This window comes from Pezoporus occidentalis, unplaced genomic scaffold, assembly GCF_034315485.1.
Source record: "Pezoporus occidentalis ecotype Australia unplaced genomic scaffold, CSIRO_AGI_Poc_V1 ctg299, whole genome shotgun sequence".
In the NCBI taxonomy this organism is placed as follows: Eukaryota; Metazoa; Chordata; class Aves; order Psittaciformes; family Psittacidae; genus Pezoporus; species Pezoporus occidentalis.
The window spans coordinates 153,661-170,732 of NW_026914929.1; the positions used below are offsets into that span (position 1 = coordinate 153,661).

General features: G+C 49.4%; 3 protein-coding genes across 5 annotated transcripts in view; 2 read left to right on the forward strand and 1 right to left on the reverse strand.

The window, feature by feature from the left end:
- UPF1 (UPF1 RNA helicase and ATPase) overlaps positions 1-12,352 on the forward strand; it is a 34,591-nt gene extending 22,239 nt beyond the window's left edge. For all 3 annotated transcript variants that reach the window (XM_062626831.1, XM_062626829.1, XM_062626832.1), the window contains 12 exons: positions 111-225; positions 417-560; positions 2,093-2,306; positions 2,521-2,638; positions 4,856-5,012; positions 6,002-6,144; positions 6,838-7,012; positions 7,703-7,784; positions 8,335-8,496; positions 9,107-9,324; positions 9,737-9,859; positions 9,970-12,352. In XM_062626831.1, the coding sequence (XP_062482815.1) occupies positions 111-225; positions 417-560; positions 2,093-2,306; positions 2,521-2,638; positions 4,856-5,012; positions 6,002-6,144; positions 6,838-7,012; positions 7,703-7,784; positions 8,335-8,496; positions 9,107-9,324; positions 9,737-9,856 (1,648 nt within the window). In that variant the 3' untranslated portion in view covers positions 9,857-9,859; positions 9,970-12,352. The remainder of the gene's footprint in view (positions 1-110; positions 226-416; positions 561-2,092; positions 2,307-2,520; positions 2,639-4,855; positions 5,013-6,001; positions 6,145-6,837; positions 7,013-7,702; positions 7,785-8,334; positions 8,497-9,106; positions 9,325-9,736; positions 9,860-9,969) is intronic.
- DDX49 (DEAD-box helicase 49) overlaps positions 1-17,072 on the forward strand; it is a 139,843-nt gene that overhangs the window by 97,430 nt on the left and 25,341 nt on the right. The window lies entirely within an intron of this gene.
- On the reverse strand, positions 14,227-16,542 carry GDF1 (growth differentiation factor 1). Its single transcript, XM_062626835.1, has 2 exons — positions 15,979-16,542; positions 14,227-15,091 (listed from the first exon to the last, which is right to left on the reverse strand). The coding sequence occupies exons 1-2, from the start codon at positions 16,253-16,255 to the stop codon at positions 14,298-14,300; spliced, it is 1,071 nt and encodes a 356-aa protein (XP_062482819.1). The 5' UTR covers positions 16,256-16,542; the 3' UTR covers positions 14,227-14,297.

Sequence of the window (17,072 nt, forward strand, 5' to 3'; positions counted from 1 at the left end):
TGATAACTTCTTTGCTCTATACTTGTGTCCTGTTTAGTTTTATGAATGAGTTGCACTGGAATCCTATGAAGTTGTTTATTAGGCCATAAAGCAAAATTCCTTTTTTGCAGCATGCCAGAACTTCAGAAACTGCAGCAGCTTAAAGATGAAACTGGAGAGCTGTCATCTGCTGATGAGAAACGTTACCGGGCACTGAAACGAACAGCAGAGCGGGAGTTACTTATGGTAAAGTCATTGGTTCTAGTAGCTTAAATAATTGCCTTCCTCCACTGGAGGCTTGGCTGCAATTTGGTGGTGGTGATGAGAGTACAATTTAACTTCGGGAGATTGTTGGAACGGTGTTGGATACTCCTCCATGTAGAAATACTGGCTGCTGATGCCCTACTTGATTAATCTTAGTTGTATTTCTGTCTCAGAACGCAGATGTGATCTGTTGCACCTGTGTGGGAGCTGGTGACCCAAGGCTTGCAAAGATGCAGTTCCGCTCTATTCTGATCGATGAAAGCACACAGGCCACTGAGCCAGAGTGCATGGTGCCAGTGGTGCTGGGAGCAAAGCAGGTAGGAGCTGTTGGACTTGATTAAAGAAAATCTCATTAAGGTTTATGAATAGAGGAAGTAGCAGCAAGCAGCAACGTTCACAGTGTGGGCATACAAAAAAATAAAGTCCTTTTGTGGAAGATGCTTCCATACTACAGGTGGAAGCATCTTTGTCTTAGTCCTGTTAGTTTTCTGTTTCCGTGCATAATCTTTGCCTAGAACATGTCGATATTGTTGGAACAAACATAGAATCATAGAACAGTTAGGGTTGGAAAGGACCTTAAGATCATCAAGTTCCAACTCTGCTGCCATGGGCAGGGACGCCTCACACTAAACCATGGCACCTGAGGCTCTGTCCATCCTGGCCTTGAGCACCACCAGGGATGGAGCATTCACAGCTTCCTTGGGCAACCCATTCCAGTGCCTCACCATCCTCACAGTAAAGAACTTCTTCCTTATATCCAATCTAAACTTCCCCTGTTTAAGTTTGAACCAATTACCCCTTGTCCTGTCACTGCAGTCCCTAATGAAGAGTCCCTCCCCAGCATCCTTATAGGCCCCCTTCAGGTACTGGAGGGCTACTATGAGGTCTCCACACAGCCTTCTCTTCTCCAGGCTGAACAGCCCGAACTTTTCAGACTGTCTTCATACAGGAGGTGCTGCAGCCCCCTGATCATCCTTGTGGTGCTTCTCTGGAGTTGTTCCAACAGTTCCATGTCCTTTTATGTTGAGGACACCAGAACTGTACACAGTGCTGCAAGCGAGGTCTCACAAGAGCAGAGGGGCAGGATCACCTTTAACCACCTTTAAGGTCATGCTCCTTTTGATGCATCCCAGGACACGGTTGGTTTCTGGGCTGTGAGTGCACACTGAAGCTGGCTCATGTTCAGTTTCTCATCAACCAACATCCCCAAATCCTTCTCTGCAGGGCTGCTCTGAATCTCTTCTCTGCCCAACCTGTAGCTGTGCCTGGGATTGCTCCAACCAGGTTGGCATCAGCCCACCTCACAAGCGTGTCAGAGTCCTTCTGGATAGCATCCCTTCCCTCCAGCGTATCAACCAAACCACACAGCTTGGTGTCATCAGCAAACTTGCTGAGGGCGCACTCAATCCCCCTGTCCATGTCACCAACAAAGGTGTTGAACAAGACTGGTCCCAACACCGATCCCAGAGGGACACCACACTCATTATTGGTCTCCAGCCAGACATTTTGCTTTTGACCACAACTCTGCCTGTGGCCATCCAGCCAGTTTTTTATCCACCCACTGAGTGGTCCATCTGTCAAATTGATGTCTCTCCAATTTAGAGACAAGGACATGTCATGTGGGACAATGTCAAATGCTAGAGATTGAACAAGATTTTACTTGAAAATGATGAGCCAAAAAGCTAGTTGACACTAAAGATTTATAAACCTGAGATTAGATCTGAAGCTTATTACCGGTCAGACTAGTTAGTTCCTAATATTTTATAGCAGGATATTGCTGTTGCTTGTAGCTACTGGGCAAGTTTCAGAAAATAGAAACTTAGAGATCTTCCAACTTCCTTTTCCACAGCTTATTCTTGTAGGTGACCACTGCCAGCTTGGTCCTGTTGTGATGTGTAAGAAAGCTGCTAAGGCTGGGCTGTCTCAGAGCCTCTTCGAGAGGCTGGTGGTGCTGGGGATCCGGCCGATCCGCCTGCAGGTGCAGTACCGCATGCATCCCGCACTTAGCGCTTTCCCATCCAACATCTTCTATGAGGGTTCACTCCAGAATGGTGTCACTGCAGGTAAGCAAGAACAGTAGTCCTGCAAATTCCTTTCCATTCCTTAAAGAACCCTTCCTTTCATCCTTCATCTGGATGATTGTGTTAATACATTCATTTAGCGAGACTTGCCACTGGACTTGTTTTGAGTCTTTAAGGTGCTTTGATATGAAAGTAACGTATGTTCTTGCTAGTAAAACAGTGCTAAAAATTATTTTACTTTCTTTGTGCTCTTCAGCGGACCGTGTGAAGAAAGGGTTTGATTTCCAGTGGCCACAGCCAGATAAACCAATGTTTTTCTACGTTACACAAGGACAGGAAGAAATTGCCAGCTCGGGCACCTCTTACTTAAACAGGTAAAGAAAATTCAGCACTGAGATATAAGATTACTTAAAGATACATCATCCCAGTGTATCTCATATTGTAAGGGAGATTGTTAAATGAATCTGTTACTAATCTTATCGCATCCCTTGGAGACGGTTACAAGTACTGAAGTCAAGAGAAAGAGCAGTATGTGGTTCCCACTGCAGACCAAATATCTAAGAATTTCTTTATCTAGAATTTCTGCAACAAAATTCATAGTATTCTTTATTTTCCATGACTTGTGGTGGCCTTGCCCTGAATAAAGGCATTAACAGCTAACTAAAGGCTTGTGATTTCCAAGAAGAGTTACTTTCTGTTTCTGTGAAGATGGTATTCAAATGAGCCAGCCCACAGCCGTCAGATGTATCCTGTGTTGGGTGCAGCGTTCAGTGCTGTTGATCCTTATGCTCTGCAGTAATTCTTCTAAATGAATGAAATGTTGTTATTAGCTATTAACAGCTGTTGATGAAGTTGTTGATGTGCTTTGTATAATCAAAGCTGCTAGCAAGGATGGTGCAGGCTGAGCTGCATCCTGGAACTGGTTTCCCCTAAGCTCTCTTCCCAGTAAATGAAGAGAAAAAGGCATTTCCAGTGGGAGCAGTTCAGATATTAAGTGGGTTGGAATTGTTCTGTGGAGGTGTGTTTTCTTTCACTGGTAGCATAAGGAGCATGAGACAATTAAATGCTTAATGTGTGGAATGAATTTGGGCCAGCAAGTAAACTGCAGTTGCAACAGGAAATACTGATCAGGTTGCATTTTGAGGCCAGAATTCCAGTAGCTCCTGAAGCAGAGTTTAATTTTGGCAGGGGTGTGTAAGGGATGAGAATTTAATTTTGTCTATTCTGTTTTGTTCTTTTTTTTGTGGGGTGTCCTGGGTTCAGCAGTAGCAGTCATTTTTCTCCTTCTTAGTGGCTGGTGCAGTGCTGTGGTTTTGACTTTCAGCCTGGGAGCAGGGCTGATAACACCGATGTTTTTAGCTACTGCTCAAATGTTTTAGTCTGACCAAGGACTTTGTGAGCCTCATGCTCTGCCAGGGAGGAGGGGAAGCTGGGAGGAAGCAGAGACAGGACACCTGACCCAAACTGACCAACGGGGTATTCCATACCACAGCACGTCATGCCCAGGATGTAACTGGGAGTCACCCAGAAGGGCTGGGGCACTGCAGGGTTGGACTAGGTGTCGGGGGGGGGGGGCGAGTTATCAGTCGGCTGGTGGTGAGGTGTTGTGTTCCCTTCCCTTGTTATTTCCTTTCTCATTATTATTATTGGCGGCAGCAGTAGTGATTTGTGTTGTACCTTAGTTACTAAACTGCTCTTATCTCAACCTGTGGGAGTTGCATTCTTTTGATTCTCCTCCCCATCCCTCTGGGAGCAGGGGGAGGGCAAAAAGGGGGGGAGTGAGAGAGCGACTGAGTGATTTATGGGTGACTTTATTTAAACCACAACATGGGGTTTTTTGGTTGTTTTTTTTTCTGTACATCCCAACTCTTTTTCTTTTTTTTTTTTTTTTAAAGAGTGAGCTTAAAACACTTTGCTCCTTTTGGTCAGATGCACTTGCTCATGTGCCTGGAAGGAAAACCAGACCAAATCATGAAATATATCTGCCGGGTTATTTTTAATCTGTGTTTGATGAGCAGCATGTGCAAGACTGAATGCAGCCACCCAGATTGTGCACAAACACACACCACAGCAGTTGGCTGACATGGGGATTGGCATTAAAAACATTATATATATAAAACTTCGAAGATAAAGCAACTGAAGTATCTGTTTGCACTGCGGACAGGGAACGTTTTTAATGATCTCACTCATGAAAGTACATGTGTACATTGAACTCTACTAAGAAGTTCCATCTTGGAATGGTGGCCAGGAAGTCTGGTTGTGTTGGTGAGAAGGTGGATTTATATGTTAAGGAGAAATTTGTGTCATTCTGAGGCTTTTTTTTTTGAGATGGTCCTTTTGCCCGTATTCCTCTGGCTGAGAATATCTGTGCATGGCCTAAGTCAAGAGCTGATAGTGGTTAATGTTCCTGCAGAGATGAAGCTGGATTAATCAGAGTGCTCAAGCAGCACAGAATGGTCTTTTTCTTGAAGCAGCCTTGCTGGCAAAGGTCAGCTCAGCATTTGTGTTCCAAGTTTTTCAGACCCATTAGCTTGCAAGAAGTTCAACCTAACGCGTTGATTCTCCTCAGATAAAAATCTCTTTTTTTCCAGGACGGAAGCTGCCAATGTGGAGAAGATAACTACAAAGCTATTGAAAGCTGGTGCCAAACCAGATCAGATTGGCATTATAACCCCTTACGAAGGGCAGCGATCCTATCTGGTGCAGTACATGCAGTTCAGTGGCTCCTTGCATACAAAGCTCTACCAGGTACAGTGCTTGTGCACATGGGAACACTTGGATGCAGAGAAGCTAGAAAAGTCAGATATTGTGAAACTTCACAATATTTTTACTTGCAGTCTGGCTTCTTAGGCATCAGTCTGTTTATTCTTTAGCAATTTGGGGGGGGGGGTTTAGAGATTGTGGTTAAAATAGACTGGGGGAAAAGTTGAGGAGGTATCAAATGCCAATAAATGTCAGGGGAGCAGTTGGCCACATAAAGGAGAGTGCCTTGTTATGGACTCTGAACTCAGTGAGTCCATCCTCTGAGGACTCCTTGAGGCACAGAAAGGAGAGGTCATTAGTGCTTCAGCTGTGGAAAAGCTTCAGTCAGTTGTGCCTTAAATAAAAGCATCATGCCAGGAGACATGAAGGAAACCAAGCACCATAAATTCTGATGGATGTACTATTTATTTGCTTGGGAACACATCCTCCCATCAGTGGAACTCCTCTACCAAACATTCAAATTTGTTGCTACAAACAAGACTGTTGTATGTTTAATATAGTCTGTTTTGCAATAGTGAGGACTTGGTCAGTGTTTTCATTGAAGGAAAATTTGGTGGAAATACTTTTACTTCTGCCAGAAATGATCTGTCCCTCTGCTTCAGGATTCTCAGAGGCTGAGAGCAGCAGTGGTAATTTAGACCTGTTCTACTATGAGGTTTTGGAATAGTCAGAAGTCTTTTTGGCAAAATAGCTAGGAAAGGGATGCTTTCCATAGTGCAAATGCCAGGTTTGGGGAAATGTGAGAACCATAAAGCAGTGAACATAAAAGTAATTTGTCCTGAACTGAGACTGTCTGTTCTCCTTTAGGGAAACTATTTAGTGACCAGTGGAATTACTAAATCATTTGTCATTACAAAAATAACAATTTCAGCAACTGATGGGAACTGCATGGCCAAGGCAGGTTGTAATGCCTGTTGGTAGCAGAGCTGTTTTGCACTGTGCTTCTGTGATTTACATGTTTTCTTCTGTTTCAGGAAGTGGAAATTGCAAGTGTGGATGCCTTCCAGGGACGAGAAAAGGACTTTATTATCCTTTCTTGTGTGAGGGCCAATGAGCACCAAGGGATAGGGTTTCTGAATGACCCCCGGCGTCTTAATGTAGCTCTTACAAGAGCAAGGTAAATCAAAATTGGGCAAACTCTAATCTATTCTAGAGACCTACTTCAGTCTACTGAAGCACTGGTACAGACCCATGAACAGAAGGTCTGTGTTTTGTGGGTTGTGGACCCTTTCCCCACCTGGTTTAAGGGAGCCTTGAGTGATTTCCACATTCCCTACAACTTCCAAAAGCAATTTCAACCTAATGAACCTTTCCACTTGGCATCAGTAGTTTGTAGAAGCTGCCACGTTGCTCCCCTTTGTACCCTTCATCTGCTGCTTTACCCTTTCCAGCAACCATTTATCATTTTGCTTCTCTCAGTGGGTTTGATTACTGAGAAGGGTAATTTGGAATCAGCACTGTTGCTTGGCTTCCTTGGGTTCTGCAGGCTTTCCAGCCAATCCAGGGTGATGGTTGATTGAGCACACTGGTGTGTTTGGCAAACCTGCATAAGGAAGCTTATGATACTGAGCAGCTGGCTGCTGCAGTCTCCTTTCAGGTGTTTTGTCACAGTACAGAAATCATCTGTGTTAAACAAAACAACTGTATCAGGGTTGGTTACACCTACCATGGGCTGCTGTTGGGTGCCCGATGTGCTGTGGAAGAGGTGGACTTTGAGGCTGTTCTGACATTTAGTCATTGCTTTAGTTTGAAAGATGGTTTTAGTTTTAGTCAAAGTTAATTTTACCTTCTGTGTCTGCTGTTGCTGCAGGTATGGAGTAATTATTGTTGGGAACCCAAAAGCTCTGTCTAAACAGCCACTCTGGAATCACCTGCTGAATTACTACAAGGAGCAGAAGGTGCTGGTGGAGGGACCACTGAACAACCTCCGGGAAAGCCTTATGCAGTTCAGCAAGCCCCGGAAGCTCGTCAACACCATCAACCCAGTAAGTCTCACATGGTTGTGGCATGAAGTAATGGGGATTTGATTAATTATAAATGAATGGAATAAACAGTTATCCCCATAGCCTCACACCCCTGTAACTTCCCATTTTTGTTGCCTGGTTAATGCAGTGTGACCCAAGTAAGTTGCTGCTTCAGCTGTTTGTAAGTTAAGTAGAAAACCCTTTTTGGTGCTTTTTTATAGCTGTTTACTGCAAAATTTTATGAGGGGGTAAATTCTGAGGTGAATGAAGCATAAAAGAACTGGTTTGTGTAGAAATGGCAAGCTCAGGAGGCACATTTACTTACACCGTTGTACTTTAATCCTCAACCTACAAGTTTTATACTTAGTCCTGTAGCATTTGGGGGAGGGGGCAGCTCAGCAGCCATCACAGGGTGGTGGCAGGAATAGAGCAAGGGAAGAACTATCATCAGAACCTGAAAATAGCCTGAAAATTCATCAAATGTTTCACAGTGTGAGATGGGCTGTAGAATCTTTTCATTTTCTTGTCATGATGTAGTTGAAAGGATAGTTGGATGCTTTCCTTTTAGAACAATCACTTTACTCAGCACTTGTAAAGTATGTGTGATCCATGGTGTTTTACTGGATTTTTTTACCCAAAATAGCTTATGCTGAAGTTGCAGTGCAGAGGTTTCTGTGCAAAGGCTTTGTCTAACCCCTCTAATGCTTCCAGGGTGCCCGTTTCATGACTACTGCCATGTATGATGCACGGGAGGCTATTATTCCAGGATCTGTCTATGACCGCAGCAGTCAAGGTAAAGGAAACTATCAAAATTAGTATCTTCATAGGTTTTAATTTTTCCTCCCAACAAAGCCCATAGGGGCTGGTATTTGACAAACTTCAAACTTCTAAATGGTTGAAGAGCCAGTAGGGAAAAATGAAGAATTTAAGAACTGAAAATGTTTATGATACGGCTGGATTTTGCTGTCTGTTTATAGGAGCTCTGGTGTCTGCAGAGCAAGTGAAAAATGAGGGGAAAGGGAGTGTGTGTATTTTGGGAATCATAGAATAGTTAGGGTTGGAAAAGACCTTAAGATCATCTAGTTCCAACCCCCCTGCCATGGGCAGGGACACAGCCTTAGCTGGTGCTGTAAAAGAGTAACTGTGCAGGAATGAGCATGTTAGATGGGTATCTGAAATCAAAGGTGGAGTAAATGATGAACGGGGGAGCAGTGGTGGTTCCTGGCAGGGGTAGGTTTGTCCTTTCAAATTCTGCTCCCAAGTTCTCGATTCCTGTCAAAAGCAGGAATATGAATTGCTTTTGAAATGCCTGGAATCACTGTGGCTTTTCCTCCCCTCCCCAGGCCGCCCATCCAACATGTACTTCCAGACCCACGACCAGATCGGGATGATCAGTGCCGGCCCCAGCCACGTCACTGCCATGAACATTCCCATCCCTTTCAACCTGGTGATGCCACCGATGCCACCGCCGGGGTACTTCGGCCAAGCAAACGGACCAGCCGCAGGTATGGGCTGAGGGGGGCTGGGACAGACCCCACGGGGTAGCTCTGAAGTCAGAGAATGCTTTTTGCTCCTCCTATGAGAGGAGATGATGCACTTCTGTTAGTTGTATGGAGTACAAACACAGCAGCACTGCAGCCTCAGTGAGTGTCCCTTTGCTGTGTCTATGCTGGTGGTTCCAGTACCTAAAGGGGCCTACAGGAAATCTGGAGAGAGACTTCTGAGAAGGGAAATGGCTTTAACCTGCCGGAAGGGAGACTGGGATGAGCTCTTAGGCAGAAGCTCTTCCCTGTGAGGGTGCTGAGGCGCTGGCACAGGGTGCCCAGAGAAGCTGTGGCTGCCCCATCCCTGGCAGTGTTCAAGGCCAGGTTGGACACAGGGGCTTGGAGCAAGCTGCTCCAGTGGAAGGGGTCCCTGCCCATGGCAGGGGTTGGAACTGGATGAGCTTTAAGGTCCTTCCCAACCTGAACCATTCCATTACTTTTCTGCAGCACTGCGTTGAGTACATACAAAATGTTGCCTCTTGTGAGTGATCCAGTCTTCAGAGAAACAGTTAATTCTCATGTTTGCATGTCTAAGGCTTCTCACTGCTGCTTGGGATTAACGCTTTTCCAGGACGTGGGGCACCAAAAGGGAAGACTGGTCGTGGTGGGCGCCAGAAAAATCGTTTTGGGATTCCTGGAACCAGTCAGTCAAACCTTCCAAATAGTCAAGCGAGCCAAGACGTGGTTTCCCAGCCCTTCTCCCAGGGTCCACTGACTCAGGGGTATATCTCCATGAGTCAGCCATCACAGATGAGTCAGCCTGGGCTCTCCCAACCCGAATTATCACAGGTAAGCAGGATCTGATGGACAGTGGGGTTTCTGTTGATGATTCCTGTGCATGCGCATCCTTGTTTCCTAGCACTGAGGAAAATGGAAATTGAAACTATTTTCAACGACTTGTGTTCCTCCCCTTGGTGAACTTTACATACACTTGGGCATAAAGTGCAATGCTGCATGTCTAGACTTCAGCTCAAGCCTTAACTTTGCCCCACTTGCCTGTTCAGCCTTTGGCTATTGCAGACCCCTTTGTATTTATGGGAATTCTGCAGCAGAAAAGAGTAGATTTAAAAAAATCCCAATGCAACCAAACAAAAATCCCTGCCCCAACCCCAAACCTCTGGGCTGCTGGGTCCTCTGCTTGCTGAGGGAGCACTTGGGCTGGGTGAGGAGGTAGAGGTTTAACGCTTGCTTTCGTTTTCAGGACAGTTACCTTGGTGATGAGTTTAAATCTCAGATTGACGTGGCGCTGTCACAGGACTCTACTTACCAGGGTGAACGTGCATATCAACATGGTGGAGTGACGGGACTGTCACAGTATTAGAGTGTAAGGCACCCGAGGATCATTCCTCTGCTTCTTCCTCCCTGTTAAAGTTCACGAACGCAGTGTTTGTCTTAGTGACGTCCCTAATGCAGCTTTTGCTCTCTTGCTTTCAGGTTGAGGAAGAAGAGCTAAGCTTGTGTGGAGCTTAGTTCATCAGCATTTTATTCTGGGTAATAAAAAAAATAAAATAAAATGGATACCTGTTTTCCACTGCTAAAACTGAAGCACCACTGTGTGAGAGCAACAGGAGAAAGAAACCAACCAACGGAGAGGAGAGAGAGAGAAAGGAGCGCGCGAGAGAGCCCACTGCTAAGCTCACTGAGACCAGGAGCCTGACCAGAGAGGAGAGAGCGCACTGAAGGACTGGCTGGCGCCTCACTGGGAAGCAACTCCCCTGAAATGAGTGGTCAGCCGAGTCCCTGCTCCCCCAGTCAACAAGCTCAAGAGAAGGGCCTTAAGCAGGTTTCACTTCATTCCATACTTCTCTTTGCGAGCAGGGCATTACTTTTCAGAGCAGATGGGGAGAGGAAAACCCTCATCTCAGAGTTGTTCTCGTTTTAAAGGGGTACTATTTTAGCAGTAACTGTTTACATTGTAGAAGCAGAGTATCTGAGAGAGAAAGAGAGAGAGTTCCTGACTCAGTGACAGCAAGCCGAGCAGAATCCAGCGGAACATGGCTGGTGCTCAACTCTGAGATGCAGGTTTTGTTGTCCAACACTGGCTCTGAAATCCTTAGTGTCATCGTGTCGCCCACATTCTGAACGGGTCTTTCGTGACAAGGTGGTTTTAAAGAGATCCTGTCAAAGGAGCACTGAATTTCTAGAAGTTTGTCTCTGAATCCTTAGTGGTGGACCTGGGGAGATGCTTGTTCTGAGAAGCTTACAAAAAGTTTAAACCAAAACTAAATTAGAGCACCAACCTTGAGAACTTTTCAGTGTGATTTAAAGTTGCAGCAATCAGCCTCTTCTTCCTACATTGGATAGCAGTTAGAGTGACAGGAGCCTGCGCGCTCAAGCGGGAGGAGGGTTTCAAAGTTTTCTGTATGCTTCAATTGGCAACTGTCTGGACTCTACTCTGTGAAAAACAGCCTTTCTGTAAGATGAATTTTGCGCTTGAAAGGGGATGGGTTCCTGTGCCCTTCGGCCTGGAGGAAAAGATGCTAACGGGCCTGCTTGACTCGCTCCCTCAGACCTGGGGAAGAGGTAGTGGAACCTGGGGATTATATTGGTTTTGAAGTAAAGACTCTACAATGTTAATGAAGCAGGTTGGGAAAACGGACAAAGCGGGCGGCTGTTGGAAGGTGGCCTCTGAGAGCTGGGTGGCATTAGAGATACTGGGTCAGGCTTTTTGTGGGGCTTCTTTGGTGCGGAACGCAGGTCGCTGCCAGGTTCAGGTGTGAGAACCAAACCCGGAGCCATGGCCATGGCTGTGCCATCGACGCTGGCTTGAGGAGTAGCTGGAAGTCAGAACTGAAAACAGCACTTAAGAGAAGCCATCCAATTTCAGAGTTGTACCCATGTCTTAAACAAGTCCTATGGGAACACTGGGAGCATTTTAGTTCTGTCTAAACCTTTTTAAAAACAGGGCAGAGAATTGACAATAACCCCCAGCCCCATTTTTATCCAATCCCCAAATGAGCCGAGCCTCTACCTCCCAATTGGCAACCAACAGTAGTGTGGGATTCACTAACCTGGGTGTTTTTAAAGTCTAAGTTAGCTTTATACTCAAAGGGCTCCGAGTGTTTCTATTCTCTTTTTTGGGGGGGGGAGGGGGGGGGAGGGCGGGGAGGGGGAACTCAAAATACCTCTCATCTGAATGTACTTAAATGACGTAAAAACCCACTTTTTGTAGCTGGGGGGAAGCCCTTTCATCACTGTCCTTTCTGTAGATCGTTGACCTGCTTTCATAACCTGTATTTGCTGTAGTTTTTCAGGAGTGTCTCTCCCCAGTGCAGACCTGGTGTAGCATCCCCACAACCCGTGAGTAGCGAGCACATAACCATGGAGCAGGTGTTCAGGGGGGGTTTTGTTCAGTCCTGCAGCGAGAACTGCAAAAGAAACTTTTCAGAAGTGAAACCCATTCTTTTCTCATCAAAAGCCTCCAGAGTTTAGACTCAACGTGAGCCCGGAGCCAGAGGCCACCTTCCTCCTGTGAGATGGACTCTTTTATTTATTAACATTGCCGAAGGGCTTTTTAATTTTCTTCCTCTGTAGGCTGCGTAGCTGCGTAGACGTTTCCGATAGGTTGAAGCTGTACCCTCTGTGCAATGCAATCCATTGACTACCGTCCCCCTTCCTCTCCCCTCACCCCCTTTATTTCACTGACGGGAATGCTTGCCTCTGCTTTGTGCTGGTTTTTCCTTTGTAGCAGTTACTCTGAGTTTTATAAATCCAGACATCAGTGCTAGCACGGTGTTAACTCTTTTGATTTTGTCTCAGTTTGTTTTAAACCTGTTTGTCATCAATAAAAATATTAATAAACAGCTCTTGCATTCGAGGTGGCCCCTAACTCTCAATGATGAAATCATGCAACGTTCATTAAAACTTAGTCTGATTGTATAAACCTCAAGTTTATTACTCGTTTTTAACACAGACTAGTACAAAAGTGGGGATGTGCAGAGCAAACACGGGTAAGCAATGAACTGTGACCACTCCTGTTAAATGCCCTCTCCCCTCCCCTCCTCTGGCTCAAGGGGGGCTGCTGTGAGCCCTGGGGTGGTCCAGGACTGTGTGTGAGGCGCAGGGGAGCCACAGGTGTTACCAAAGGCTGAGGCTGGTTCCAGAGGTGAGCAGTCCCACCTGGAACGTCTCCCTCCTCCAGTGCATGTGGGAATGGCTTTTACCCAGGTCTGGGAGCAGCTTCAGTGTTTGGGCTTTACCTTGTGTGTGAGCTCAGTGCAGCTACTCCAGGCCATCTCTATGTGTGGTTACTGTAACCCACCTCCTTATGGCTCTGATGAAGATGGACAGTTGCCATCCATCAGGTTGTAGAACCAGGTAAGGAGCTGGCATTATTATGTTAAGTAAGCTGAGTCCTTCAGGCTGAGCCTGCCCCAGCACAGGTACAATACTTACTAAATGTGAAAGAAAGGGCTCCTGCTTGCCTTTGCCTTGGTCAAGCCCTACTCTAAGCCCTTAAACCATTTGAGTGCTTGGAATGGGCTTCAGCATAGCTCTTGTTCAGCCACTGGGGTAAAGCAGAGTGGAGCTCTGGTCCTTTCTGCTACTCCAGAAAGAGTAGGGCATGAAAACATGGGCAAGCTACACAACTACAGTCCTGGAGCTACTCCTGGTTTGGGCTTCTGCTCCTCATGCCAGGGTGGTGACAGAAACCCCCTTGCAGGGGACAGCACCCCTCTTCCTCAGCAGCCCTAACAGTGGTTAAACCTGTAGTGCCTCCCTGCAGGGAAGGGAATACTGCAGCAGAGCAGGGAGGCAACACACGAACAAACCAAGCAGGAGCTGGGCTCTGGGCTCAGGTCCACATCTAAAGACAACGAATTCAAGTCTAACGTGGGTTCTGCTTCTGTTCCCCCCAGGCACCAAAGGAAAACTGAACCACAAATAACCTATGCTGGGGCATGACAGAGCGGGGCTGCCCTGGGCTGATGCTCGGCTGCTCTCGGGCTCCAGGCAAGGTTCAGGCAGGTCCCAGCCCCCGGTGCAGGGACGCACGCACCCCGGTCACATCACTTCACACAACGTGAGTTAAACCCGGATTCCCAGCAGGCTGGGAGGGAGCAACTCCCCCCCCCACACCTCAGCTCTGCCCCAGAGCATCACCTCCCACTGCTTCAACCCCATCCTCAGCCATGGGCTCCCGTGGCCACCCCAGTTCCCCCAGCAAGAGAACCCGGCGCTGCCCGCTCCAGGCTCTGCCCTGCAGGAAGGGATTCAGTCACCTGGAGCCGCAGCTCCTGCAGCGACAACATTCCCTCTTCCTGCAGCAGGGCTGGAGCTGCTGCATCCCGTCCCCGGGGGCAGCACCAGCAGCAGTTCACTAAAACCACTCATTTCTGTTTGCACACATCTACAGCATTCAGCCAAAAAGCCGGAAAGCAGCAGCCCTGCGGCTGCACGCTCCTCACCGGCACCAGCGGCAGCTCGGCCCAAGCACCAGGGGTCCGGGATTCCCAGCCTGATGCTGCCATCACCCGTGGAGAAGAGGGCATGGAACCAGCACCAGAGCCGATCATAACCCCGCAGGAGGTGAGGTGGAGCTGCACCAGCTCCTACTAAATCACCTCCAGCACCTACCCCTTAGTGCCCCCCCCCCCAAACTGCATATGGAGAAGGGTACCTCCAGTGGGAGGCTGCATCAACAGAAGGGCTGCACCAATGGGAAACTCCCTCAATACCAGCACAGGGGGGGGGATTTAACACACTTGGATTTATTCCAGCACCCATCCACAGCTCCAGCTGGGCCTGCAGCACACACGCCGCTATCTGCAGCCGCACTCATCCACCACCATGTCCTCGTAGTGCCTCAGCACCACATTGTCGCTGTTATCGTAGTAGAGGATGGAGATGGGGGAGAGCCTGACGGGGACACAGCAGGGCTGGGGGGTCCCCTCGGGGTCCAGCGAGTGCACCATGGTCTGCAGGATGGCGTGGTTGGTGCTGTTGAGCTCGGCGGTCAGCGGGAAGGGGCACTCGCCCAGGCAGTAGTTGGCCAGGTAGCCCTGGGGGGCGATGATCCAGTTCTCCCAGCCGACGTCGCTGAAGCTGATGTAGAGCCGCCGGGGCTTGCAGAGGCTGCTGGGGGTGACGGGGGGGTGCTGAGCACTCCTCCTCCTCCTGGAACCTCTGCACTGCTGCTGGCTGAGGGTCACCACCAGCAGGGATGTGTCCAGGAAGGAGTTGATGCTGGCGCAGCCGCCGCTCCCCGCGATCTCCAGGATCAAGCCCAGGTTCCTGCTGTGCGTTCTCCAGTCCCTCGCCACCCCGCTCAGGTCAAACACAAGGGACTTGTGGAGCTGCTCAAAGGAACGCTCCACCAGCAGCTTCTGGTCCTGCTCGGGGGCCGGCGTCCCCCGCAGAGGCAGCCGGGAGCTGCGGTAGAGCCTCAGGTCCAAGCCCTGCCCCTGGCTGGGGCTGGGGTAGGAGTTGTGCCTGAATTTGATCTCCAGCTGAGCCATGGTCAAGCGCTCGCCCTCCTCCAGCACAGAGAGGTTAAAGTACAGGCGCTTCTGCAGGCACAGCAGCCCCGGGGGCTGCCCGTGGTGAATGAAGTGGCCTGACAAAGGAGAAAGAGATGGGGAGGGGGGTTCAATCCTGCTCCTCTGAGCAGGAGCAGCTCCAGTTCGAGCTCTTGGCTGCACAGTGAGAGGAAGATGGGGCTGACAGGAGTGGGCAGCCAAACGTATTGGCTGGAGGTGATGAAGGTGCAGGAAGGGTTGGCAGCCCCATGGCACGGCCCTCAGAAAGGCCTGCAGGCACCAGCGCTGGCCTGGGCTGCAGCACCAGGATGCTACAGAGCCATTCCGGCACCTCCTCTGGATGCTTCTTAACATCTTGGTGCATGTTTTTCCCCAGCTCTAACGTCTTCCCCAGGCTAGGGGGGGTGTTTGGGATGGAGGGGACAGGAGAGCAAACAGCAGCAAACTTTAGGAGCTGGGAACCTGCCTGGTTCAGCCAGCCCAAGCTTTTCACTGGAAACCTGGAAGCACAAGAGGAGGGACCCAGAGGACAACTGGGTAAGGAGGAAGAGCTGAGGGGCCTCAGGAGGACAAACAGGAGGAGGGACTGAGCCAAATGGCCATAACCTGTCCCTGCCCCATGCTGGGTGCTGCTTGCACCCACATCGCAGTGCATGGAGGAGCCACGTCACCACCATGAGCCCCATGGGCCAGGTCAGCTGGGATGAAACCAGCACCACTGGGCTGCTGGAGGTGGCTCCGGGACAGAGCCTCGCACAGCTCCACACCCTCATCCGTGGACCATTTCCAGCTGTAAATCATCACCCGCAGCATCCAGAGGGCCCAGAGCTGACACCGCAGTGCCCTCTCCTCCCCCAGCCTCTCCTACGTGCACCCAAGAGACAGCCAAGGAAGGACGGAACCAAGACCTGAGCCCAGAGAAGAGCTTCCAAAAGACAGGACCCGAACCAGGGCGTTTCTGTACCTTGGTCAGCGAAGACGCGGATGATGTTGCCGGGGACATTAAACTCCTCCACCCTACAGGCAGCTCCCAGGTCGTTGCTGGTGGAAGGCAGCGTTTTCCTGCTCTGGAAGATGCGCCACAGCACCGGGGGCACGGGAGCGTGGGTTTTGGGGCTGGGTTTGGTGCTCAAACCCAGGGATTTTAACAGCAAACCTTCCTGCAACCTCAGCTGGGAGCCCAGCGCCGCGCCGAGGAGAGCCCAGGCCAGGCCGGCCCCAAAGCTGGGGAGCAGCCACATTGCTGCGCTCCTGCCTGCAGACAAAGAGCAGCTGGGGCTGCGGACCCGGAGGCAGGGGGTGTCGATGGCCCGATTGAAGCCTTTGATGTGGTGAGCGCTCCATTAGCACGAGGGATTCCCGGGATTGGCAGAGGGTGGGAGCATCCCTCCAGGCTCCCGCGGATCCCTTAACCCTTTGAGGCTGCTGCTCCTCCCGCAGAGCTCCTGCAATCTCCTTTATCTCCACACCAGCCGGGTCCAACAAAAGTCCTTGATGACAGGGAAGGGGCTGCTCTTCCCCACACACCCCACCCGGTCTCCTCCTGCTCCCGCATTGTCTTCTCAATCACAGCATCCAACTCTTAAGGCCATCAACTTCCAGCACCTTTCAACTCTTCCTTCAGCTCCCTGCCCACAGGCACAGCCCCAGGGCGGCACAAGAAGCCATCAGCACCCACCCTCAGCACCCATCCATCCCCAGGCGGGTCCCTGCTCCTGTCTCAGGGCTGCAGGCAGCAAGCCTGCTGTCACACACACACAGACGGAGATACCAGCTGAATGCCGAAGCCGGTGCTATGAAGTCCCGTTTCTCCACACAGGAGACAAGGCACCACCTGGGACCTCAGTTCCCTTCGTTTCCTCCTTCCTGCAAATCCCACTTGAAAGCCAAGGAACTAAAGCAGAGACGGCGGCGGGTGAGGAGGGGCCGGATCCCAGAGCCTGGGCCAGGCTCCATCAGCCCAAGTCACTTTTTGCTCTCTGTTTCCCAAGGAGCTCTCTGCAGGGCTCACACGAGCCGGGAGCTGATCAGTGCAGAGCCCAAACACGGAACAAAACC